The sequence below is a fragment of the Orbicella franksi genome, chromosome 3 (assembly GCF_964199315.1).
Source record: "Orbicella franksi chromosome 3, jaOrbFran1.1, whole genome shotgun sequence".
Lineage (NCBI taxonomy): Eukaryota > Metazoa > Cnidaria > Anthozoa > Scleractinia > Merulinidae > Orbicella > Orbicella franksi.
The window spans coordinates 29,918,501-29,943,212 of NC_138147.1; the positions used below are offsets into that span (position 1 = coordinate 29,918,501).

General features: G+C 38.2%; 4 protein-coding genes across 4 annotated transcripts; 3 read left to right on the forward strand and 1 right to left on the reverse strand.

The window, feature by feature from the left end:
* Positions 1 to 344: 344 nt before the first annotated feature.
* LOC145481858 (bifunctional peptidase and arginyl-hydroxylase JMJD5-like) lies at positions 345 to 8,884 on the reverse strand. Its single transcript, XM_081460416.1, has 10 exons — positions 8,546 to 8,884; positions 7,373 to 7,580; positions 6,431 to 6,544; positions 5,850 to 6,004; positions 4,486 to 4,577; positions 3,887 to 3,959; positions 3,562 to 3,634; positions 3,269 to 3,304; positions 2,325 to 2,435; positions 345 to 614 (listed from the first exon to the last, which is right to left on the reverse strand). The coding sequence occupies exons 1-10, from the start codon at positions 8,800 to 8,802 to the stop codon at positions 369 to 371; spliced, it is 1,365 nt and encodes a 454-aa protein (XP_081316542.1). The 5' UTR covers positions 8,803 to 8,884; the 3' UTR covers positions 345 to 368.
* Positions 8,885 to 8,953: 69 nt separating this feature from the next.
* On the forward strand, positions 8,954 to 11,746 carry LOC145481888 (ankyrin repeat domain-containing protein 49-like). The gene is made up of 2 exons (XM_081460453.1): positions 8,954 to 9,606; positions 11,490 to 11,746. The coding sequence occupies exons 1-2, from the start codon at positions 9,117 to 9,119 to the stop codon at positions 11,744 to 11,746; spliced, it is 747 nt and encodes a 248-aa protein (XP_081316579.1). The 5' UTR covers positions 8,954 to 9,116.
* Positions 11,747 to 12,062: 316 nt separating this feature from the next.
* On the forward strand, positions 12,063 to 19,979 carry LOC145481887 (signal recognition particle receptor subunit beta-like). Its single transcript, XM_081460452.1, has 8 exons — positions 12,063 to 12,246; positions 14,332 to 14,426; positions 14,851 to 14,928; positions 15,787 to 15,872; positions 16,683 to 16,742; positions 17,350 to 17,426; positions 17,556 to 17,610; positions 18,223 to 19,979. Exons 1-8 carry the CDS (start codon positions 12,150 to 12,152, stop codon positions 18,434 to 18,436), a joined length of 762 nt encoding a protein of 253 aa, XP_081316578.1. The 5' UTR covers positions 12,063 to 12,149; the 3' UTR covers positions 18,437 to 19,979.
* A 1,549-nt stretch (positions 19,980 to 21,528) lies between these two features.
* On the forward strand, positions 21,529 to 24,711 carry LOC145481894 (uncharacterized). The gene is made up of 2 exons (XM_081460458.1): positions 21,529 to 22,052; positions 23,738 to 24,711. Exons 1-2 carry the CDS (start codon positions 21,588 to 21,590, stop codon positions 23,882 to 23,884), a joined length of 612 nt encoding a protein of 203 aa, XP_081316584.1. The 5' UTR covers positions 21,529 to 21,587; the 3' UTR covers positions 23,885 to 24,711.
* The last annotated feature ends 1 nt before the right edge of the window (position 24,712 follows it).

The window sequence follows — 24,712 nt, forward strand, 5'->3', positions numbered from 1 at the left end:
TATTTAACATAAATTTTAGATGCTTATGAATGGAAATCGAGATATTTACAAATATTGCTTCACTAGCCAAACGACCAAATCATGGCCCCATCCTAAACTCGTTTCTAGGGTCTCTCAACTTCTCGCCCTTCCAGAGCGAGAGAGGAGAGCGGGCATATAAAGGACCCTGGGAACTAGGTTGGCCCTATCCTTGATGATCGTAAATTGTAATATTCCAAGTTGAACATATTACGTGATCGTAACATACAAAAAAGTATACAGTTTATCAATTATCAATTAAATACAGTATTTATTTCTATCTCCCTATGACCTATGTACATATTGTACCACTGGAAAATAAGATCAGTGTAAATTTTATAAATTTACAATTACAATTCTTGGTGTTGTGGTTCCTTCTCTTTACTCTGTGTAACTTCGTCAAATCTTTCTTGTATAAAATCTCTCACTGCCTCATCTAGTTGTTCGGAATATTTTCCCAGAAAACTGTGGAAATCCTCCAAGGTTTTATCCTCCCTCAAGAGGAATTCCTCAACAAACGGCGGCTGTTGTCCTATCGACTGCAGAAGAGCAGTAACTCCTTGATCTCGGCGACGAGATTGGCCTTGGTAATTCACCTGCAAAAGAAATAAGTTGCAATCATCATCATAGTAATCATCATCGTCATCGTCATCGTCATCATTATCATCATGATTCATCAACATCGTGGAGACCTCATGTAACTTCACGCCACTCCACTGCCGTAGCAAGGAGAAAACAACTGGGGGGGACACATAACTGAGCGCCAAAAGCGCGAGCCGCTAGGGGGGTCTGGGGGCATGCCCCCCAGAAAATTTTGAAATCTAGAGGTTCGGAAATGCTATTTCCAGCGTTCTCCAAGAGCTATTTGTAATTTACGCGTAAATAAATAAATAAATAAATAAAATAAATATACATTTATGACCTATGACCTATGATACCCTTCGCGTATCGCGAATTACTTCCTACACTTGCAACGTCAATTACAAAATAACAAAACCAACTGTCTCTCAAGCAAGTGTTTAACCTGTCAGAGACTCAGAGTTAGGTCTGAGTTGCCTTAGAGGCAAACGCAGACTTCATCGGCCTGTCGAACAAGTGCTTGCGCCGCTGGTTGTCCCCACAGACAAATTGGCGACGACCACCACCATGTCAATACCATCCGCCAATTCTTTGTAGACACGCAGAAGCATGAGGTGGTTGAGTCTGGCCTCTCGCGTGGTTGAGCGCAGGTAAGTCTTGACCCGCTTTAACAACGGCAAAAAAAAAGAAATAAAAGACGTACAAATATGAAGGGGGGAAATGGAAACATAGAGGTTATTCGGTGGAAAGTTGTGTAATACGACTGGGAGATCAGATTCTATTTTCAACATTTTATGCACGTCTGTTTTTACTTTTGGGGTAAAAAAAAAAAAAACTGGGGGGCACAGCCCCCCCCCCCGCCCCCTTGCTACGGGACTGCACTCTACGCGATTTCTGTGAAATATTAATTCATTGACTTATGAAATCTCAACTACACAACGAAAAAATATGACTTGAGCGTTAATTCCATGACATCAGTTCACACCTTACCTGTTTGCTTCCTAATGGTGCATTTGTGTTTTTCTTGAAGTGTTAACAACCATCAACTGTTTATACTCACGAATTGACACCCCGCGGACGTAGGCCTAAGTTTGTAAAATGCTTCATCGGTGAGGTGATCCTATGAAAAGTACCTTTCTCAACACGGAGAATGACATCTGCACATTCAAGTCTCACGCTAAGGCCGTACTCTAAACGTTTCCTGTTTTCCGCGGAACAGGATGACGAACCCTAGAGCGTATTAAGGTCGGCATACATTAAGGGACATGTCGCGGGGACGTGAAGCTAGAAGAAGCCCCTTAATGTGTACGCATAGGACGCACTTGCCGGGACAGTACGCCAGTTGGTGCACACGAAGCGGATATTGGTTCATTTCTATGTTGTGGCAGGGGCAGTTTGCAAGAGCAGCACACTCGATGCGACATTGAAAATTGAGGTCATTTTGTCCCTGCTTCACGAATTCAAACCAGCTGAATTTCATGCAAGATGTTGCGGAGGAAAAATTTTGCCCTCGTAACTTAAAGTCTTCGCAAAAACGGGCATGTCACACGAGGAAAACTATCGCTCCACATGTCCCCGGATCATGTCCCCTTAACATGCCCCCAGAGTGCACCGGCCCTTAATGTCGTTTGTTGCTTGTTGATGTGAAGTTCCAGAGTGAAAGCTGCTCGAGTGAAACGCTAACTTTCAAGAACTTATCGTGTACTAAACTCATTCCGGGTCCTCACCTCTCCTGGTGGTGTTTGTCCAAAAGCCTCATCTACTACGTCAGCGGGAACGGACATGACGTCATCCTCTGTCAGGTGACCATCCTGGTCTTTATCAAGCAACAGAAACCGCTGTACAATACAAAATGAACCTGAACTCAGACAAACCAATACACCATTTCTGAGTTTCCTTTTCTTGACACAGAGTCAAAAGGAAACACGGAAATAGTCTACCTTACTTGCAAAACATTTCGGACATAAAAATTTCGGACGTTTAATTTGCGGTCCCTTTTATCTCATTTCGGACAAATTTCGGACAAAAATTTCGGACCCTCTCCTGAAACATTTAAGTTAATATTACTCCAGGAAAACACTATTAGACTAAAACAGCATCTACGAAAATGATAGTTTTACTGCACCCTCAAGGTTTGACAGATACACCGACGAGAAAATAACACAAATTCTATCAAACCATTACCTATCTTAAGCCGTTTCCCAATTAGAGTTCGTTCCATAAAGGAAACTATTAACTATTGGCGCTATTTAAAAGTTTCATACTGTACTGTAAAAATTTCGTACACTTAAAAATTTCGGACGGTTTTATTTTTGGTCCGAAATTAAAATCGTCCCAATATTATGGCAACAATTTTATGCTTCTTATGAGCTTCTTATGCCCACGTCTCAGAGCTTTTAGTTCTTCATTTCTTCTTTCAACTACTGTACGGAAAAAGCCATAGCGGCTGGGTGAGGAAAGAAGATGGAAACTTCGTTACAGAGCGCTAGAAAAAGGCCCGTTACACCACGCTTCCAAAGAGATAATGCTTGTCAGAGGTGTCACACAACACACAAGAAATCCAGCATCTTTGCCGGGCTTCAGCCTTCTGAGAAGAGAAAGATGTCTGTTGTGTTTTAGTTCTGCCTGTCTACTTGACTGTTCCTGTCTTCAAGAAATAGCGCATGCTTACCTCTTTAGTGATGAGTCGTTCTCCAGTGTGTTCTCCCTAGATGCATTGCAAAAGAGAAACAGTAAGTACTAACGCAGAAAAAGCCAGCAATGTTGTGAGGTTTAGAGATGTAGCTTCAGCCGTAGTGCTCTACAAGCCAGAGGGTTTATATAATGTTAAGTCTACATACGAACCAAGTGGCCCATCAGGCTGGAGTTCATCCCAGTTTCTGTAGCATGAAGTGAGTGCGCACTAACCATGAGGCCACTGCACCTCCACGGGCGTCTATATAACCAACTTGATAATTCTCTTACCACAATTAAAGAATTGATGATATCAAATGGCACTGATCCACCATGTTCCTTTATTATTCTGAGAGCCATGAACCTGTAACACACACACAAAGAAAAAACTCATTAGCCTGCACTGCTGGCTTAAACACTGAATGGGTAACTCCTTCCATCCCCAGTCTCCCTAACCATCTTACTTAACACACAGTGCAGACCTATATTTGGTTTTCTGTAAAGTAATGTGAACAAGATTAACAGTGAAACGCCATATATATAGAAGACTAGAGTTTTTCTGTCTGAGAGGGGAGAATACATGCAAACCATGCCAGCTGATCAGAGCAACACATACCTTAATTGTTCTCCAGTTGTGAACTTAAAGTTGCTCAACTTTGCTTTTGATGGATCAATACTTCCTGCATTTACTGGAAAAAAAATAACAAGATTGACACTCTAAGTACAGTGTAACAACAGTTATGTTATCAAATGGTGCAAGTGTTAAAACTCTAATAATATCAAGATCAAACCAATGTTCTGTTATTTGAAAGAACAAGGAATATATTGATAGATAATTGTAATATCTTTCAACTCTAAAAACTGCAACTGATTATTCTGCATAGCTGGTGGGACTACGTACATGAGTGATTTTGTTTTGGCCATAAAGCTGTGAATACAAGTGGCAAAGCCGCGTGGAACGGTGAAGAGTCTAGTTGAATTTCAACCTGCGTATTCCCTCACGGGTTCAACCCATGAGAGAATAAAATGGCGCCTCCTTTACAGAAAATCACTCGCCCACGTAACCAATATCCTTCCCAGGACCCGAAGATGAGAGTCCCTGGGAATGAGGTTGGAATCTCATCAGCTATGCAGGCTAGCAACTGATGCACTAATGAGTGCAAATACTGAATTTTTGTAAATCAAAAAACTACCAGTGAGAGGAACTTTTCATACCCTCACAGTCTGTTGTATTAAACCTGTGAAGAGGAGTCCACCAAATGTTCACAGCAATGTTTCTAAACAGTGAAGTCACTTGATGAGCCCATCTAGAAAACAACACCAAAAAAAAATGATAATAACGTTGCAAATTATGTGCCACTCATTGTTCTCAAGTTGTACCCTTGTACTATTTTGAAGCTGATAGTCATCGCAAACCTTAAAATATTTAGACCCATACAGTACAATCAGTTATTTGTTCTGATGGATGGTATAATATCTTCAGACCTCCTGCCAGAAAATAACTTAAGGTCAGGACTTAGACTTAGCTAAGGTCCTTGTGTGGCATCCTTGGTTTGCAACACCTCTCTTCACCCAGAGCTGGATAGGAATTAACAAACATGAAGCCTGCATTCGAGGCCATGGCATATCAGGCTGGTACTCATCCTTGTCCCATATATAATGGACAGGGTTGCTTGTTGTACCCTTTAGGGCTGTCAAAAAGTGGGTTTTTGTGTGGGATGCCTGTGGTATCCCACACTATTGTCATTGGCTCATGTCTGTTAATGGAAATGAGTTTGAATCCCATGCATGTACCCTTTGGGTACCTATGTTTTTTTTGTTTTCTGTTTTTTTGTTTTTGTTTTTGTTTTTTTCTATCCCTTGTTTCCATAGCATGAAGTGATTAGATCCCTTTTCCCCCAAATGAGATGCTAGTGTTTTGAGCAATAATTAAATAAATGTTAGTACTAATATCATGGGTGACAAACTACATGTACTCCTAAATTTTGGCATGAAATTTCAACATTAATTTATAATTTCACAAGCAAAATTACAAAATTGCCATGGCAATGTTTGGCTGTGAAATTGTAATTATTATAAGTAATTTGTCACCTATGATATTCCAAGGTAATCAAATGGTATACTGGTACTCATGAAATTAGAGAATAATCTCACTGGCTTAAATTTTTCAAAATATTTCTATATTTCACTCGTCAACATCTGTTTACAAACATCACAGGCATCAAAACCATGCAAAGAGCTATGTAGCCTTCTCAAACTCATTACTAATTCATCAAGTTTAAACAAAGGAAATCATGACCGTGATGGTGCTTGGATATCTGATCCTAATTAGTATAGATTTTTATGATTCTATTTCTCCATTTGAGAAGATATATCAAACACTCAAGACAGTGTTTGACCACATTTCCAAACACCTCCAAATTTGTCAAAAATACTCTGCTGTGTGTCGTATTTTCAACTCTCTTCCCAGTGTTTGGAAATTTGGTCAAACACAGTCTTTCATGTTTGATATATTATGTACCTGTAAGCTACGTTTATCATGTTATTCACCTGTTTTCATAATTTCTTACAAGACTCACCCATAAGGTATGAACATACAGTCGCCAGGCTCTAGGCGAGCAGACCACCATGGAAGATTTTGTAGACTTGGATATCGGTACATATCAACTTTATCAACATTGGCACTGCAATAGTCACCCTCTCCATGATCCATGTCAATCAACTTGCTGTGTTCCTACAATAATATTATTTATATACATTAGTCAAGCTCATGTTTGGCAATAAAACCTAATAATGACAGTCATTGAAATGTAACTTGTGCACAATGTGATAACCCCATCAAGCACATCAATTATTCTGGTGAAAACTTGCAATATTTGACATCAATGATTGAAAAATAAAATGAATTATTCAATAATTGAATAATATTTTTCACATTTTGTTGCTCCAGAAATATTCATACAGGCCCTCCCACAGAAGGCTTTTTAGTTTGAAACCCCACCCTACTAGAAATTCAAGTTTAGTTTCATACTTTCCTTTTAAAAATTGCCTTTTGATACCCCCTCCCCCTTGAAATTTATGTTCTTAACCTTCATTGGGGTGGGTATGGATAGTTCCTGGAACAGCACATTGCAATAAGTATTAAACATTATTTATTTACCAGGTCCACTATAAACCACTCCTTGACTCCACTGATCATACAGTTAATATTGTCCACAGTATCCATGTGAAGAAAAGATTTGGATCCTCCACTACTAAACCACATCACTGTATCCTTGAACCAGAAAACACAGGCATGAGTCACCAAACTAGCAGATAGGGGTCTGCAGGGGAGCCATGCAATGACCTGGTATACCCCTCCCTCCTAAGTCTAATTCTTTTTCAGTTGATTTACACTTTATAAGTTATAACCAAGAATGCAGATTTTCTTAAGGAAACAAGTGTGGAAACAAGTCCTTATGGTGTTTTGTGTTTGATACATGTACAGGTACAACATGTTTTGGGTGATTTGAAAGTTGACATACAATTAGATTCTTTTTTCTTTTTTGTTTGAGGGTAGTAGGGGAAGGGTGAATTCACTGCATTTACACTAGATAACTCATTACAGCTTCAATGGCATGTCCCCATCTTTTATTGCCAAGTGTGCAACCCCTTCCCCTCAGAGGGGAGAGGGAGAGGGGGCAGGGGGGCAGGAGAGAAGATATGCCAAGAAAGAGCAAATTTCACTTCTAGTACTGTAAACTGCTGCTTATATATAAGCCCTGGGCTTATACAACTTTGTAAGGGCTTTTACATGGGCTTAAAAACGGATGGGCTCATATCTGAGGGGGCTTATAACCGGAATAAAAAAAACCATTCTGAAACGAGCTATAGTTGCACATGTTGATCAAAGTAGACTTTTCATTTACTGGTAACTGAGCTTTAAAACATCATAATAAAACAAATTCAAAACAAGGAAAGCGAGAGGGGGGCTTATATTCTAGGGTGCTCATAACTAGATGTAATTTTTGGTTCACACGACAGGTAGACAGGCCTACAACCAGGGGGGGTCTTATAAGCAGCAGTTTATGGTATGCCAACAAGGTCTGGCATCACTTCTTACCTGTAGTCTGGATGTAAATCCTCCACACAACAGACAAGTTGGTAGGGAAAACTCATGCCACATTTCTTGAGGTAAAGTATCCACTAAGTATCTGTCTGAATCATTATAGATTGTCAAGAATTCTGCGAGGGTTAAGTCATCAGCAGGTCTAGCCCTGTTCTCTTTTTTACCATAATCCACTCTTACTGTAACATCTCCATAATTTTCCCTGAAGAAAGAAATATCATGTGGTTGAGATGACACATTTGTAATATGAATCTAGTTTCATTTCATTTTACCAAATTATACCAGAAGCGCCTAATTTTCAGACAAAGTTTGACAAAGTCCTTTTATTCATAGTTTGCCTGCTCTCTTTTCACGAAATTTTAGTCTTCATTCCAGTCTTTAAAAACATAATAAGGTACCTCTCACACTTAAATTGCCATTGTAAAAAAAACTTGCTTGTTACTTTCTTGTGAAATTCCATTCTTAAGCTAAGCTGCAATTCAGGCATTCACAGTTTTAAAAAATTATTATATATTTATTATTTGTTTCCTTTTCTTTTTTTTTTTTTCCTTTTTGTATTTTGATTTTTGGCCTTGAACTCTGTGCGGTGAACATCTGCCTTTTATGTTACAATATAAGCTTGCCATTCAACATTTACTAGTCGATGTACAGCTGGGTAAAATTATTCAATCTGTGTTCACCAGTTATTCAAATAGCTTTCATGGTTGGTACTACGTCATTAAATAACTAAACTGCCATTATTTAAAATAATTAAAAATATGTATTTAGCTAGAGTTTTTTGGTTTCTTTTTTTCTTTTTTTTTTCTTGTGTATTTTAGTAGATGATATGCACATAAGATATCTGATGTTTGCTCTGATCATGTTTTGTTCATTGATCCTCAAAAGAAATAAAAATCAGATCGGTGTTTATATACAAGTAAATACTTAACTTTTTTAATTTAATTTTATGAAGTCAGGATTTTTACTATGGTACGAGATCAATCTCTGCTACTGTGGCCAATATTTAAACTCCTCTTCTTAGAACCCTACTGCGAAAAACCTGACGTGACTCCATAAGGGATAAGTTTAAATATTTATATTTTAAATTTTAACAACTGGCAAACATAGTCACGACAAAACAAACTTCATGTGGCACAAAATAATAATAAACAAACATTAATACTTTACCGTATATAATTGTCCGTCCAGAGATTAAAACCAGGAGATAATTTAGCGGCTCCTTTGAAAATAACTGGTTGATTGCTCATAACATAGTCCTTAAAGAAGACTTGAGGGCTTGGCAAAAAACCTATTGCCTTTATCGCGCCCTCCGCCGGTCTGTGTGAACCAAGCCGCTTGAGATGGCCCGCTGGGACTTTCTCCTGTTTACAGAAAGGAAAAAATCCGCTAAGACTAACAAAATATAACAAGAAGATTCTGAACATCGTACTCCTGTGTTACTCCAGACTGCATGAATTATTTATTTCACTGAACTTGGTTATGACAAGGTGAATCATGTTTTCTTTGTTCGTCTGGATGAATATGTCAAATTGTGCCAGGCACATAATTTTCGGTACCGAAATGCATTATGGGAATTTCAACATGGCGGACGGAACGCGCTGTGAAAGAACATTTTAAAGAGACCTGATAAGGTCGATAATGCAAAGCAAAATAGGAGTATTTCATAATCCTTTCACCCTTGCTTGCCTTATATACAAGTCTAGGTGTTGTTTTAATTCAATTGCTTGAAAAACTGATAATGACAGATGATATTTCGCCCCAAGACGCCAACTGTGAACTCCGCGCCTTTGAAGCTGAAGAAGACTTCCTGTCTGAAGTTCAGACGAAAAACACGGATGAAGGAGCAAGTCGAATGGCAATTCACAAAAATGAAGATGTAGACTTTCTTCCTGCAGGAAGAATTATAACTGAAGAGGATAAGGAAGTTGATCAGTCGACCAGTTTGCCAAAAATCGAGGAAGAATCCTCGAGCTCGGATCAGGAACCGAAACCAGAGCCTGAACTTCTTTTAAAATCGTCTGAGAAAGGAATAATCGATCATGTAGTGTCGATTTTAGACATAGAACCTTCACTTGTGAACTGCAGAGACAGTGATGGCTACACGCCGCTTCATAGAGCGTCTTATAACGGGCGTATGAACGTGGTAAGAGTTCTGTTACAAAGAGGAGCTGATGTGGATGCGAGAACAGAAGATGGATGGCAACCTTTGCACTGCGCATGCAGATGGGGTGAATATAGTGCACTTATTATAGATGTGAAGCTTGGGAGGGGCTGACATGGGTGAGAGGATTTCATGGAACTCTTCACGGAGAAACAACGGGTGAAAAAAAAACGTTAGCGAGGTGCCAATGAAGCCTTATTAAATTAACACACAAAAACCACACATGTGAAAAAATTTAGTTGCCAAATTATCATAACTTCCCAAATCTTATCAAAAAGCATAGAGCCTGGATCGCAGTGGGTCCCATGTGTTGAGACTCTGGATCAAACGGTCTTAGAGTTTAAGGGCTGGTTAATGGTTAGAGTCACAGAGTTAGGTTGTAAGGAAATAAGCTTGGAGTATTTTTCGTCACCCAGAGGTGTTACACTGTTAGGGCAACATAGGAAAATGCCCAGGGAATCCTGCATTGAACTAGCATCCCACCAGAGAGAGTATCAAAATGTACTCCTCGTAACTTTATGGTACAGAAACAAGAATTTAGCACTGTTGCCGATGAGCCATCTAACTCCACCTTTCATCCGTAGAAATGGAATGTAAAAGACTGCTTAGTAATTACAGGGCCCCAGGGCTCAGTTGCATATTTCACCTCGGGGCTCCAAGTAAACATAATCAACACTTTTGTTTGGACCTCATGAAAGGAAAAGGCTTGGGCTCCAGGCCTGGGGAGGGGGGGGGGGGGACTCTCAAATAAAAAAGACAAGGGGTCAGAAATTTTGAAAAGAACTCCTAAGAGGTACCAAGATCCTGTTTTGTGGGTGTGGCTTAACTTTTTTTTCTTCCCTAAGAGGTACTAATTCTTACATGATACATTATCTCTTGTCAATGTTTTCGGCTCAATATGCTAAAAGGTATTGCAAAAGCTACCACTCTGGACCTTTTGAGGCTAAGTACCCTAAGAGGTACCAAAACAGTGGTTTTTTTTGTTTTTTCTTATTCCTGATAAGTACGACAAGCACCACCGTCATTGTTATATGGGACTCCTTCCCCCGGGGCTCCAGGCTGTTAAGAATATCGTTATAGGTCTTCTAGCTCTCGAGTCTCAGAATCTTTTCCTGTAGCACCCTATAAAGTGAAAACCCCAAAAGAGTTACCCGCAGAAATTATTTGTTTCCCTGAAAATGCTGTGATAACCCATTTGCCCCTTCCTGTTTCTTGTCTTAATTGTTGAGTTCCCTCAGGGAGAGAATAAAATGAACTATAACCAAGAATTAGAATTTATATCTGTGGCGAAGAGTTCTAATGGCCACCAGCAAATATTGTTAGGGCAACCTGACAATTTTTCAAGGGTAACCTGCAACAGACTAATGTCCTCTACAAGGGAACTAGTGGTACCTGCACTCATTCCATGCTACAGGAATCAGGGAATGCTCTGTCAGTGTGGGATACTTTGACCCAAGCATTGAACTCATTGTATATGTATGGCCTTTTAACAAATTAAAAGGGTTAATTTAGCATGACAAGGTCCACAGCAGGAGCTTTTGTTGTACCTTTTAGGGTATTGGGCCAAAAGAAAATATGACAAGCGATAATGTGTTGTTTTAGAATTGGTACCTCTTAGGGGTGAAAAAAATTTCAAGCCACATCCACAAAACTAGATCTTGGTACCTCTTTTCAAAATACCTGACAAGTACCCCTGTTCTTTTTATATGGGAGTCCCCCCCCCCCCCCCCGCCGGGGTTACATATCACTCAGAGGAGCCCTCTATTATTTGATCCTCTGTACGACCATCAAGTACAAAATTTAAAATACAAATAATTTGACTGGCTAATCCAACCCCCTATCGTGAGAAGAAGATCTGTAAAACACTTTCTAGTGTAAGACCTGGGAAAATTAGGTAGCTGGAAACTTCACTGACTGACCTAATCGTGCCTTGCTTTGTCTATTTTGTAGGAAAGACCAACGTTGCATCTCTGCTGTTACAAAATGGTGCTGATATCAATGCACAGACCAATGGCAAGCAAACACCTCTCCATTTTGCCGCCAGTGGAGTCGCTGGAACAACAACTTTACAGCTTTTGCTTTGCAATAGATGGCTGGATTCTAAATTACGTAACATGCAGGATGAAACTGCATACGACATTGCAAAGCGGAGTGGCAAACACCATGAACTGTTTGAAATGGTTGAAGATAGCATCAATGTTAAATAAAGCAACCAGATAAATCTAATTTATGGAAAATAAAATTTATTTATGATAGAACCAAATGTGTTATTTCTGAAAATAATGATGATGGCAATGTTCTCATTTCCTTGGCCAGTCAGAGTTCTCTCCCCTCACTTAGCTTTGCGACATGTTTTTCTTTAAAAACTTGTGCTTTTCAAGAACACCCCTTGCCCCCTCCCCCGCCATGCTCCTCAGATACCCCTGATGTGGAACAGTTTTTCTTTTTTTTTCAAGTGGGGCTTCTCCACAAGAAAGAGGTCCTCAGAAGAAATCATTCCAGTGCTTTTCTCAGATTACTGTAGTTAAATACAACAGTGCGTCACACCAGTGCGTCATATACAACGACCTTGTTGAAGGTTAAGTGATTGCGGGCCCAAACGTTTCAAATATGGCGGCTCGTTCATTGATTATGGACTTACTAGAAAGCCCTAATGGAACATTGTATGGAGTTCTCATTGCGTTTTTAATAGTCATTCTAACTACAGGTTTGTTCTTTGCTTTTTTCCTTGACATGGACAAATATTTATACTCGAGAAGTGTTTAATTCCGGAAATCTTCTTTCGCGTTTATGATGACGTGTTCGTAAGAGATCGGGGAAAAGAACGAGAGAAGAACATTGTTCGAAAAATGTAGCTGTCCACGATGAGTGAAAAGTAGTGCATGTGTTACAATGTCAACATGCCGATTGCTAGCGTCGAGTAAATTTGTAGGCGGGCCAAGTTTATTGATTGGGTCAGTAGCTCTTGAGCAAACAATTACCAGTGAGCTTAATTAAAAGGTTGTGGTTTGTGAGTGTGTAGCAATCAATTATTTGCCAACCATTTGAATATCAGAGGCGAATAATAATTGATTTGCAAGAAAATGAAAATCATGATAGTTTTGGTGATCAAGTTAATTTTGTATGGATTCATTCAACTGAGGTATTATTTATTTGATTATAATTTTTTTTTCTCATAAGACCTGGGGGAGCTACTATCCTATGTGCTACTGAGGGGATGATTTTCGTAAGGATTTTTACGAGGACTGAGATTTCACCCCAGGTTCAGAAGCATATCCTCTTGAAATGAACTTGACATAAATTATTGAAAACAAATTCCAGCCCATTCACCACGATGAAGTTCACAATGTGATCACCCTCCAAGATACAAAGTTTCAGATAATTGAAAATGTGAGTGTAAAGGAATGATCAGAATCTAGAAAAACAGTGGTTTTAATAATCAAGGTTTCACACAAGTCAAGCAGCATACACGGGGCTGTTAGTAAGGGCCATAACCTGTAAGACCTGCTACAGCTGAATATGTTTCATGGGCCCTTGATGTTACAAGTGAACTTGCCTGTAGTTGCAAGAATTCACTCACAAGGTAACATGTTTGTTACAGGTGTGAAAATCAATGCTTCAGTGGACTCAAAACTTCATGACAGTCCTGATACCCATCTATAAGGACACTCCAAACCTTGGCAAGACTACTTTTCCCAAATTAGTTTCTTTTTTTCAACCAAATTAAAGTTCATTATTTAAGGTAACATTTTCCAAAAAAAATGAAAATAAAACATTAAAACATGTGTGAGTTATTGGGAAAAAGAGATTTTGTACTAAAAGTTTATAAACTGTCAAGGTGTCATTCTCCCCAAAAGGCATGGAGTTTCAGCGTCCTTTTCGCAGCAAACAGCTTCATCTGGAGATTCTATATCAAATACTTTCAATTTTAGATTTCATGTCCATAAAGAGTGACTCCTCATAATCACGCTTCAGCAATTGCTCCTCTGTTTCTTTTTGTTTTGTTGCACATCGCTTTCCTTCTGTTTTGCGCATTATTGTTGACTACCGACCTAAAACATGTGCACCTAAAACGTGACTGTAACACTATCACTTTCCTGCAAAGCTCAAGTTTGCATATTGTTAATGCTGGGGGTTTTGTTATTTCATTGGCTGACAGCTTTTTGTGTTGACATCTCCCTCCAAGAAGACGTGACATGTTAAAAAATCTTTAGAAGGCGAAAACTGGCACTTGTTTTTTGAGAGAATCCCTCCTCTTTATGTGAGTTAATATGGTATGTAGAATCCACGGTTTTCCGTGAAATTTGGCCAGAACACGTACTGATAGATAAGGAACAAAGTGTGCCAGCAAATTCTTTTATTTTGAATACTTTTCTCGTGGCAGCCTCTAACGCAGCTTACACGAATTTTTCAATAGTGGAACTTGACAGATCTTTAAAAAGATAACCAATGGAAATAAAAGAAAATGCTGACACACTTTGAGAGATTGATGCTTTATGATTAACACTGCCCAGTTATTTTGCATGAACAATAATTTGCCGGAATTTCAGTCGGTCAATTTGCCGTTTACGGCTTCTACCACCTTAGGAAAGCAATCTGCAAAACAGAATATAATGTTATCAAATTCTACATTTCATAACCCTTCTATTGATGTATAGTTTGTGGGGGGTTTCCTTGAAAACAGCGAAGGTTTGGAGTAACCTTAAAGGTGCCTTGAAATGGCTCAGATGTATTTATTCATTTATCAATTATGTCATCTAAGCTACTTTTTTTATTTGGTTATTCCTTGCAGTCCTGTACCTTTTATTTGGAAGAAGTGGATCCAGAGGTCGTAGTATCCTCTTAGTTGGCCTGACAGATTCCGGAAAAACACTGCTATTCAGTAGAGTAAGTTAATATTCTAAAGTTTGTTTTATTTTTTTCTTTTGTGAACAGACTAAAAACATATATACATAAGCTTATCCTTCTGAGGTGCTTTTTAAGATTAATCTTGTCTGTGTTTCACACAAAAATCCAAGAAGACTGATAACCAACCTTGTGCAATGTTAGTGGCTGTATTCAGATATTGACTGATTGTTTTGTGTGTCATATCGTGTTGTTCCAGAAAATATCCATTCCCCTCCCATGGAAGATTAAAAGTTTGACCCCCCCCCCCCCTCCCTGGAAATTGGAAATTTCGTTTTAGCTTCATACTTTCCTTTAAAAATTTTGGCTTTTGAAACCCCTCCCCCCTTGGAATTTCCGTTAACCTACCTTGGGGTGGGTGTGGATATTTATTTGGAACGGCACATTCTACTTTTAACTTTTTCAGCTCTGTAGTGGAAAATATGTGATGACCCACACATCAATAAAAGAAAACAAAGATCAGTACAAATTAAAAGGCAAAAAGGTACACAATTTTGAATATTCACTTTTTGGTCATAAATAATGAATTGCATTACCTTCTCATTATTGCTTCTCATAGTGTGTATACATGCATTCACCAGTGAAAGTTTTATTTTCTAAGGTAAAAACTGCAAGATCATGTGTTTCAGAATGTAAATTTTTCATTGACCAGAAGCAGCTTGTTGTCCTTACCAAGCTATTAACATTGAATAGTTCTCCCACTTTTGGAACTGAACTTTCTCCTGTCAGTGAGAGAGGGGCCTTGCTTTAGTTTTGAGATGAAAAGATTTGTACGTACAAAGGAATTATGTACACACATATTATAATTATCTTTTCCAGTGCCTGAGATCAGAAGGGACAGGTGGCTTGTTAGTGTCATCACTTACCAGTGTAAAGACTGGGTCCCATAAGATCGTTATGAGCACCATGATTTCCACCATTACAGCGATTGTCTTGATCCTTCTGCAAAAAGTTGGGCAATCCTTATCACTACCAGGTTCCATATAACTGCCATGATCGCTATAGAATAAAAAAATGCCAGGGATGGCAGACCTTATCAAACAGTGACACACTGCATCCTGATAATTATATTTTTCATCACAATGATTACTACAATCCTTGAGACCGAATGATCACAATAATCACTGAACACTTTTGTTTCAGCAGTCATTAGTGATTACATCAATTGTAGCAATGGCATGTCTAAAAGCACTTGCTACACTCACTCAATGGGATGCTAGTCCGTCACAGATTACACTGTACCACCAATAAAACAAATTAATTATCTTCATTTACACTAGCCAACTATTGGCATATTCAATAAATTTTTTTAGCAATGAAAATTATTTCTTTACACTTATAGAGTGGCAAGATATTGGACTTGATAGATCTCCCTGGTCATGAAAGAGTAAGATCAAGGTTTATAGAGCAGTTCAAGAACCAGGCAAGGTAATCGGCACTTTGTTACTTCATCAGTATAATGATAAGTTGTGGTAACTGGACCGAGTGGAGTACAATTCAAGGAGTAATTGGGGTAAGTGATTTCACAATGAGATGAGTGTGCAGCATGAGAGTGATTTGAAATTGCGACAACGATTACTCTCTGAATTGTATGACACAGGGTTCAATTACTAATAATATCTGCAACAAATTTGAAATGAAGAAAGTCTATTGAGAATCTCCTTTGAGCGAAAAAGTCAGTAGCATTTTCCATAAGTTTAGAAAAACTGTAGGAAACATCAATAAGAAGCCATTAAAGTGGGCATACATGTAATTGATGTGCAAATGGCATAGGTATCCAATTACAAAAAGTTGTAATTGGTTACCTTTAATTGGACACCCACATGATCACATGCTGATTATATGACAAATAGGCACACGGAGAACCAATCACAATCAAGAATTTGGTTATAGATACAATTAACAAAGTAAACTTACAATGTAACTAGTTGTGCCAGAAGATCCCTTGCTAGTACATACATTTGTCTTGTGGTTTATAATTTCCTTTCAGTATATTCGTTTTCAAAATCTACAACAAAGGAAGTCAAAATAAGAATTTGTCATTGTTTTTACAAATTTCTAACCAAAAAGCAAATTTAAATCAAAACATCTGCATGTAAGTGTCAGAGTTTTACTTTGCCTAATTCAGTTTGATAAAGCTTACTTGCAGTTTTGGTTTTTTTATGATTTTGAACAAAATTACTCACATAAATTTTTCTTCCAAAAATATTTGCAATTCATCTGAACTTTGTCTTTCAGGGGAATCCTGTTTGTTGTTGATAGTGTGAACTTTCCACGAGAAGTACGAGATGTGGCAGAGTGAGTAAAACATTTTTTATGTATGTAGCCAGTCAGAGTGGGACATTTCTATAAAACAGACAGGTTATTACTTCACAGTAACGTCTGTACATGTTTACATACCAGAGGAGTACTTCTCAGTGTGAGTCCCTTAGATGGTGGCATCACAAACTTGATTCAGAGGCTGGATTGAAGGTTATTGGGAGAACAATTTTTTTTTTTCATCTTAATTCAATGGTCAGTGTAAAATGCACACTACAGACTGCTGACTGGGGATAAAATGTAGACTGAGGGTAAAATGCAGATTACAGAGTAATTACTTTTTTAAGTATATATATATTGTTATTTCCATTATCAAGTGCTAACTGTAAACAGGGATATTCAGGCTACTTGTAGTGAAAGTACGCACTCTAGTAAGCCTAGATTTTACTCTGTTTAGCAGTCCGCAGTCCACAGTCTTTATTTTACATTGACCTATAATTCAACAACAATTAAATTATCACTATTGTTTCCCACATAGGAAACAATTTAATCAGCAGAAAAGTTGTGTTAGTACTGCTAATCAATCTGAATTATTATCCATTGTGAACTGACCACTGAACATAGATCGTGCTTGTTCTTTGCATAGGATTATGTATGACATTCTTGGTGACAAGTATTTGTTGAAGTCTGCCAACTCCATCCTGGTTCTGTGTAACAAACAAGGTCAGCTGGTTACAGTACCAGTGCTCAAAGTTACTCATTACGCGCGTATGAACATTTTGCTTTGTTTAGCTTTAGAGTGTAAGCTCTTTTAAAATTCTTTTGACACTCTTTTTTTCATTTTGTTTTCAGACCTCACAATGGCCAAGTCGCAGAGTGTAATAAAGTCTCAGCTGGAGAAGGAAATGTAAGGAACATTTTTTAGTATAGAAAATGATAGTAAAGTACGTTAAGTTCAAACTGGTCTTTCACTTGGGTTCTATTGAATTAGTTTTTAGAGGGACACAGTTTTGTTAGTAACTTAGTATACGCTATTTACCTAGCCAAAAAAATGTGAATTTGTTTTCTGCAGAAATAACACCAAATGTTGTTTTCAGTTTTTCAAATGTGCATGACTTACACAACACTGGAAGCGTAACTCCGGCATTTTCTCCAGTGAGAAAGCCCTTCAAGAGGAAAAGGTTGTCTTCAGTCTATGAAATTGGCAGAAATTAGTGGCATTTTGGAGATTCATAATTCTTTCGCATCGTTTTATTTTGGGAAGGTGGGAAAGGCTATAGTTTAAGATAAATAATTCTATCACTTCACACGCAGCTAAATACAGGAATTGCACCCTATTAAAGAGCTAACCATTCAAGTCAGCGAACCGAAACGCTACTCAGGCTAGCCGGAGTGCTGTTAGGCTAACCAGAGTGGTATTTATGCTAACCGGAGTACATGTTAGCCGCTAGTACCCCCTCCTCCTCCACAATTCCCTGGCATTTAGCTAAATACTTCAATATTGTGTTTCTTTTTTCAGTACCACATTGCGCGTGACTCGTGCCGCTGCCCTGCAAGGTCAAGACGGAGGCTCAACTCGAACCGCAGGGTATGTCGGGAAGAAAGGCAAGGATTTTGAGTTCAGTCACGTGTTACCAGTGACGGTGGAGTTCGCGGAGTGCAGTGCAAAAGGACAGGCGGACGGTGAAGCTGATGTTACTGCTGTGGAAAAATGGCTGGAAAAGATCGCATAAGAACATCAGACTAACAGAAAGAGGAACGATTATTTAAAGAAGTATAAGTTAGAAGTGGCTAAAAAGACTGTTAAGTAACCTTTCAGAAGGTGGAGGCTAAAACGTTCTGTTATAACAACATGAACGAGCCGCATTTTACGCAGATTGCGTTCAGACTCGGTGCAATTTAGGCCCTTTATTATTTTCGATTATATCGGTATTCATTAAGAAGAAATTGCCCCTCCAAAGTAATGTTTACTTGAACTAAGATGACAAGGGAAATTTTCATTAAAAGTACATGTATACAGAAAAACTTGCCTCAAGAGATGTTGACGTGGTGTTTTGAATTTTTTTTTCGTTAAATATTTCCAGTGTTTTCTTTTTTCACGGTTTTTTGACTTTTGCTAGTCAGTGCGGTGAGTGTGAAGCCCACTTTACTACAAACATGCTTCTTGGGTTTGAAAAAGATAAGGCTGTTGAACTGTATGGGTCCGCAAATAATCCCCAAATTGAACAGAAAATGATCCCGGACCGGAAATGATCCCCATATTGGACCGCAAATGATCCCGATCAAAAAATAAGGAATGGCATGGATTTATATCAGAGGAAGGTGAGAACATGTACAAAAATTATGAACAAAAACACATGTTTTATCATTTTACAAAAAAATATTCCACATTTGCTGTTTTGTTCTTCGAACGGCACAGTTCGTTTTCACTGTCACGCAACAAAAAAAATAATAAATCGAAAACCAACCAATGGAAAAAGCTAAGAAATTGTGATGTACGCTATAGAAGATAACTAAATAAGACACTTCTCCAAGTTTTAGGTCTGTGCATTTCCCTAAACTTCAGAAATTCATCGTAAATGTCTCCCAGAAATTTACAGAGCCCAGTAAGAAAACGCCATGTTATACATCCGTGGTACACCAATATGGCGGCCGGAATATAGTGTAAACATCTGGAACTTACTTTGGCTTTCCAGGCAACTGATTATCAGTACTAAACAAACAAGCATTTACATAAGCACTTTGCCTAATGCTCTAACTTCTAAAAAGGCTCAAAATCATGAGATAAGTATATATTTTTCAACAAACTCGATCGTAGCCTTGTGTCACGCAACCTCCATGACACTGAAAAAAATGCTCTGGTTTCCAAACGAAGCACGCTAATTGTAAACAGATATGAATATACCGCCTCTTATGCCTGTGAGGATAAAAACACGTCACGTGAAGACGATCTATCAAATTAGAAGTCTTAGCAAAACACATACTTGTAAACATCCTCGAAATCCCGGTGGCGATAGGATCAAACATCTATCAAACAGCCAACTTGTCAAAACGAAACGCAAGCCTAATGGCCTTGCTTGATCATGAAGCTGAACTTCATAACTATAGCTTGGAATTTTGGCTTCTTAGAACACTCAAGTAGTCATTTTCGAAGAATTAAAGCCAAAATACGACCAAGGAAAAATTACAAAATAAATTTGATCAAATTTCGAGTGCTACACACTAGGTGTTTTACAGAGTGATGAAACGTTGTAGGCTTGTGGGTCTACTCAGGGGACAGCGTCTTCCTTAATAGTTGCTTCATGGCTAGATCAGATTTTAGTTTAAAACTTTAGACCAGTGGCGTTAATGGCTGATAAAATGGGATTTAACTATAACACCGAAATATCAATGTTTAACAAAGGAGGATATGTAGCGTATGTTGCACTCGTCATAATTTGACTGAGAATTGCAAAGAAATGCAAGGCAAGTCGTGTTTTGATGATTGAGTGGTGATATTCATAACATCGTAGTTAGCAACAAAATTTAGTCGAAAGTATGAAAAAAAAAGCAAGTTGTAAGCCATTATAATTATCAGATGGCTTTAATAAAAACATCGGTATTCACGTACGCCAATTCCCTATCCACACCATCCCACCATCCATGCCATTCGTTATTTTCTAGTCGGGATCATTTGCGGTCCCTATCGGGGATCATTTCCGGTCCGGGATCATTTGCGGTCCAATTTGGGGATCATTTGCGGTCCGGGATCATTTGCGGTCTTGGCATCATTTGTGGACCCGTACAGAACTCCTTGATCCAATAGTATTTCTCTCATCTGAATTTATACAGAGGGTGCAAGCAGCACAGTAAGCTTGAGTCTTTAGTTTTTACCCACATTTAAAAAAAATACCGTCGCGTCTATTCTATAGAAACAGTTTTAAAAATGAATCGAAAAATTCAATTGATCGCTAGATTTAAAGCACTTTGATAACCACGAATAGAAAAAGCAAAACAAGGCTGGGGAATTATTAATTTTAAGCCTCGCTACTAAAGGAGCTTAGACACTATATTTTGAGTTATTTTGGCTGCGAAGGAAACCCGAAAAAGTGGTCTACTAAGATAGAAAAACACCAAAGAGATAATAGTAAACTATAAAGGAACAAGGATGGTTAATGATGGAGAAGATTAACAAGGATTACAAACGACGAACTTGAAAAATTTAGGTTGCACTTTTCAAGATGCACAAACCGTGAAACTTTAATATCTAAAGATGAGCCAATTTTAAATGCAAAGTTCTCTTTCAATCAATCAGTCAATCAATCATTTTACGATAACTTCAGAAATTTTCGCACGCTCATTGGCTAATCTTCATTGTCAATAAGCGGACAGACACATGAATTTATAATTTATGCGATGCGTCAACGAGCGAGAGCGTCAACGAGAGTTTTTAATGCGGCTGTCCTATTATTGTCAATGAAATTCGTCATAACATTGTCATAGTAGTCACAGCTACTTTGACAATGTTATGACGAAATTCATGATCAATAACAGGACTGACACATGAAAAACTGACGTCAATTTGTTAATTTATTAGTGTCAAAACTTTTGGTGAGGTTGCTGGCTCGGATATTGCGGTCTTTCGCTTTCAAAACAATATCGTGAGTTGTTTTATCTGACCGAATCGAAAAAAGGCTTAAAATGAGCGAATTAGTTAAGCCCGTTGTCAAGGCAACCAACGGTTTACAAGATTTGCATTTGAAAGCATTTTCAATAAAAATTCAACACAAACCGTGCATTCTGAAAACAATGAGAGATGTAAATGGATATATTGGTGTGTGAAACGCTTACTGCCTACTATAAATCTTTCATGTAAGGTCCGAAGGCTTTTAAATTGAACAAGTCATGAGCGAAAATATGTATTTAGATGAAGAAACATTAACAGATAAAAACAGTGGCGAAATTGCCGGCGAAGATGCTGCGAGTCGTGACTGCACAAATCAAATGGAAAAGAATTCGACTTCGATAGAAAGTGAAGCGCCTGAACTGAACACTAACGAAGTTGTTTCTGGCTACAATAATGTCGAAAGAAATGAGGAGGCTCTAGAGAATGACATTGGCGATTCACATTTCGAATCAAGAGTAGCAAGCTTGTCGCTGAATTCTGACTGCACAGACAAAAGTTACGTGACGGCTGACGGAGAAAAAGTTGAAGATAATTCGCCGGCCTCAGCGAGTTGTAAGACTGACCCAGTCGCTGCCGCCGAAAACTTCGAAGAAGAGCAAATCGGAGTCCCCGCGCCTGAGGAGAATCCCTTCTTACAGTCGGTAAAATATTTGGAAAAGCATCAAATTTTGAGACTGTTTCAGGTGAGATTTGTGTAGCGAATATTTTACCATGCCGCCATCAACTCCAGTGAAATCGCATACGCAAAATTCAACCGGCAGAGCCTAGTAATTTTATTTTGGCTTTTGTCGATCATTTAGCAGCACGATCAAATTTGCAAGCGTTTATTTTTCTCAAGCGACTGACGTACATTTCCTTGTATTATTTTATCGGTTAGAAACCAACCGGCGTTAAAAATAAGACCATGAAAGTACCGGTCAATAGCACACAAATGATTAACATAATACGTGATCTTTTCATGGTTGTTTTACAAAATTAAAATTGTTGTTACTTAAGTTACATTTTGAAAAGTGAGATGTTCCCGAATTGGGTATCATTAATCAAAATACTATCTGCTCTATTCATAATCATAAGTAGAGTTTCTTTCTTGCTCTGAACAAATCACTGGCCAAAATCCTACAGGAATTCTGATCACTGTTCAAAGTAAATACTTCTTGAGGAAACAATATTAACCCCTCTCTTAAATGCAGATTAGATTTTTGTACTTTGCTCTGAAACTAGATAAGGTTTCAAGTATTTTATTAATGATTTAATCTGTTAATTCCATCCTATGGATAAAACGAGATATAAGTAAACCGACCAGGAAAAGATTTTTTTCGCTGTTTCCAACAAAAAAGACTAGTATACCAAGAGCGATTTGTAAATCATGGGGACTACACTCTTTCTTTTTCATAAGAATATATTTTACGTGGTTTATAAGAATATCGAGACAGAAATCTGCGAAACCGAACGAATATTTTAAGAATAAAACCGACGCTAAGATTTTGAAAAGAAGGTAATTTTGTGTGTTGAAAATTTGTAAATGCAAAACAGTTATGTGCTTTTAACTAAGCCGTAAAAAGTTCTTTTATTCTCTTAACGGCAAAACTAGCCAAAAAAACAATTAAAGCAGCTCTAGCCGTATGCTCGATCCTAATAACATTTTTGCAACAAGTTATGTGTATCATATCAGGCTTCTGGCTTTGCTTGTAGTCTGGCTCCACAATTGCTTAAGAGTTTACTAGAAAATTTTACTATAAAAAAAGTTTACTATGAGTAAATAGATAACAGGGCTGATTGACTGACTAGTGACTGACTCCCTGAGACCGACTGACTGACTGACTGGTTGACTGTTTGACTGTTTGACTGTTTGACTGTTTGACTGTTTGACTGTTTGACTGTTTGACTGTTTGACTGTTTGACTGTTTGACTGTTTGACTGTTTGACTGTTTGACTGTTTGACTGTTTGACTGTTTGACTGTTTGACTGTTTGACTGTTTGACTGTTTGACTGTTTGACTGTTTGACTGTTTGACTGTTTGACTTTTTGACTGTTTGACTGTTTGACTGTTTGAATATTTGTCTGTTTGACTGTTTGACTTTTTGACTGTTTGACTGTTTGACTGTTTGACTGTTTGACTGTTTGACTGTTTGACTGTTTGACTGTTTGACTGTTTGACTGTTTGACTGTTTGACTGTTTGACTGTTTGACTGTTTGACTGTTTGACTGTTTGACTGTTTGACTGTTTGACTGTTGGACTGTGTGACTGTGTGACTGTTTGACTGTTTGACTGTTTGACTGTTGGACTGACTGACTGACTGTCTGTCCGGACATGACTGACTGACGCGATATGATTGACTGGTTGACTCACTGTCCTGTTTCGTTACAGAATTTCGCCGCCCAAATTGTGTACAACAGACCTGACAACCCGCTTCAGTATTTAGTTGACGAGTTGGAGAGGTCCAGTGAAGAGGCGTTGCAGGTCGCAAAAGAAAGCAAAGAACCAGTCACACCATCACCTGACTTGTTTTCGTGACAACCGCTGGCCAGCAGATACGAGAGATGAGCCGATGAGACTTACTTCAGCACACGAAGTTTCGAAGTTCCACAAGCTCTCGTCGCCTGGAAACAGCCGATCAGAGACTTACTTGTCGCAATATATTGAATACCTGAATATGCAAAAATGCTTTAGGAAAACTCAGCAACTATGTTAACAAAGCATTGTAAATACACTTCTTGCTTGCGGTTCACGCCTCGAACCCAAGTAGTAACATGCATTTTTCGTCTATTGAGGCGAGAGTAAAGGTATTAAGATTAAAAATATTTTTGCAGAGAGAATGAATGACTGAAAATCAGCATCTGACGGTAGACAAAATTAAAGAACTGAATCATGAACTAGAAGATTTTATGTTGATGTACAACCAAATTCTCTGCCAAATACTTTGGGTGAAAATGTTCCCTCATTTTTCACAGTCAAGTCGTACAAGATTCAGTTTTTCAGATCACTTGATTCCTTATTCCTGATTTAAATCTTTTCATCCTGTTTTCTTCTTTCTTAGGGCGGTTTTCAATACTGATTGTCGTAAAACCAAAACCAAAGTAATCACTCTAGCTAGTCACAAAGGACGCAGACAATACAGTGAACCAATCAATCACGTTTTACTTCTGATTAGATAAAGAAAAAGTGGCGCGAGTTTTTTAAACCAATCATGTAGAAAACTCCGTGTTAATGTTAAGTAGTTTGGCCTTGTAGGCGACTTATGTCCTTTTGTATTTGAATTTCTACCTGTCACTTGGCAAATTTGTAAATAAATAAATAGATAAAATATAAATAAATAAATAAATAAATAAATAAATGAATGAA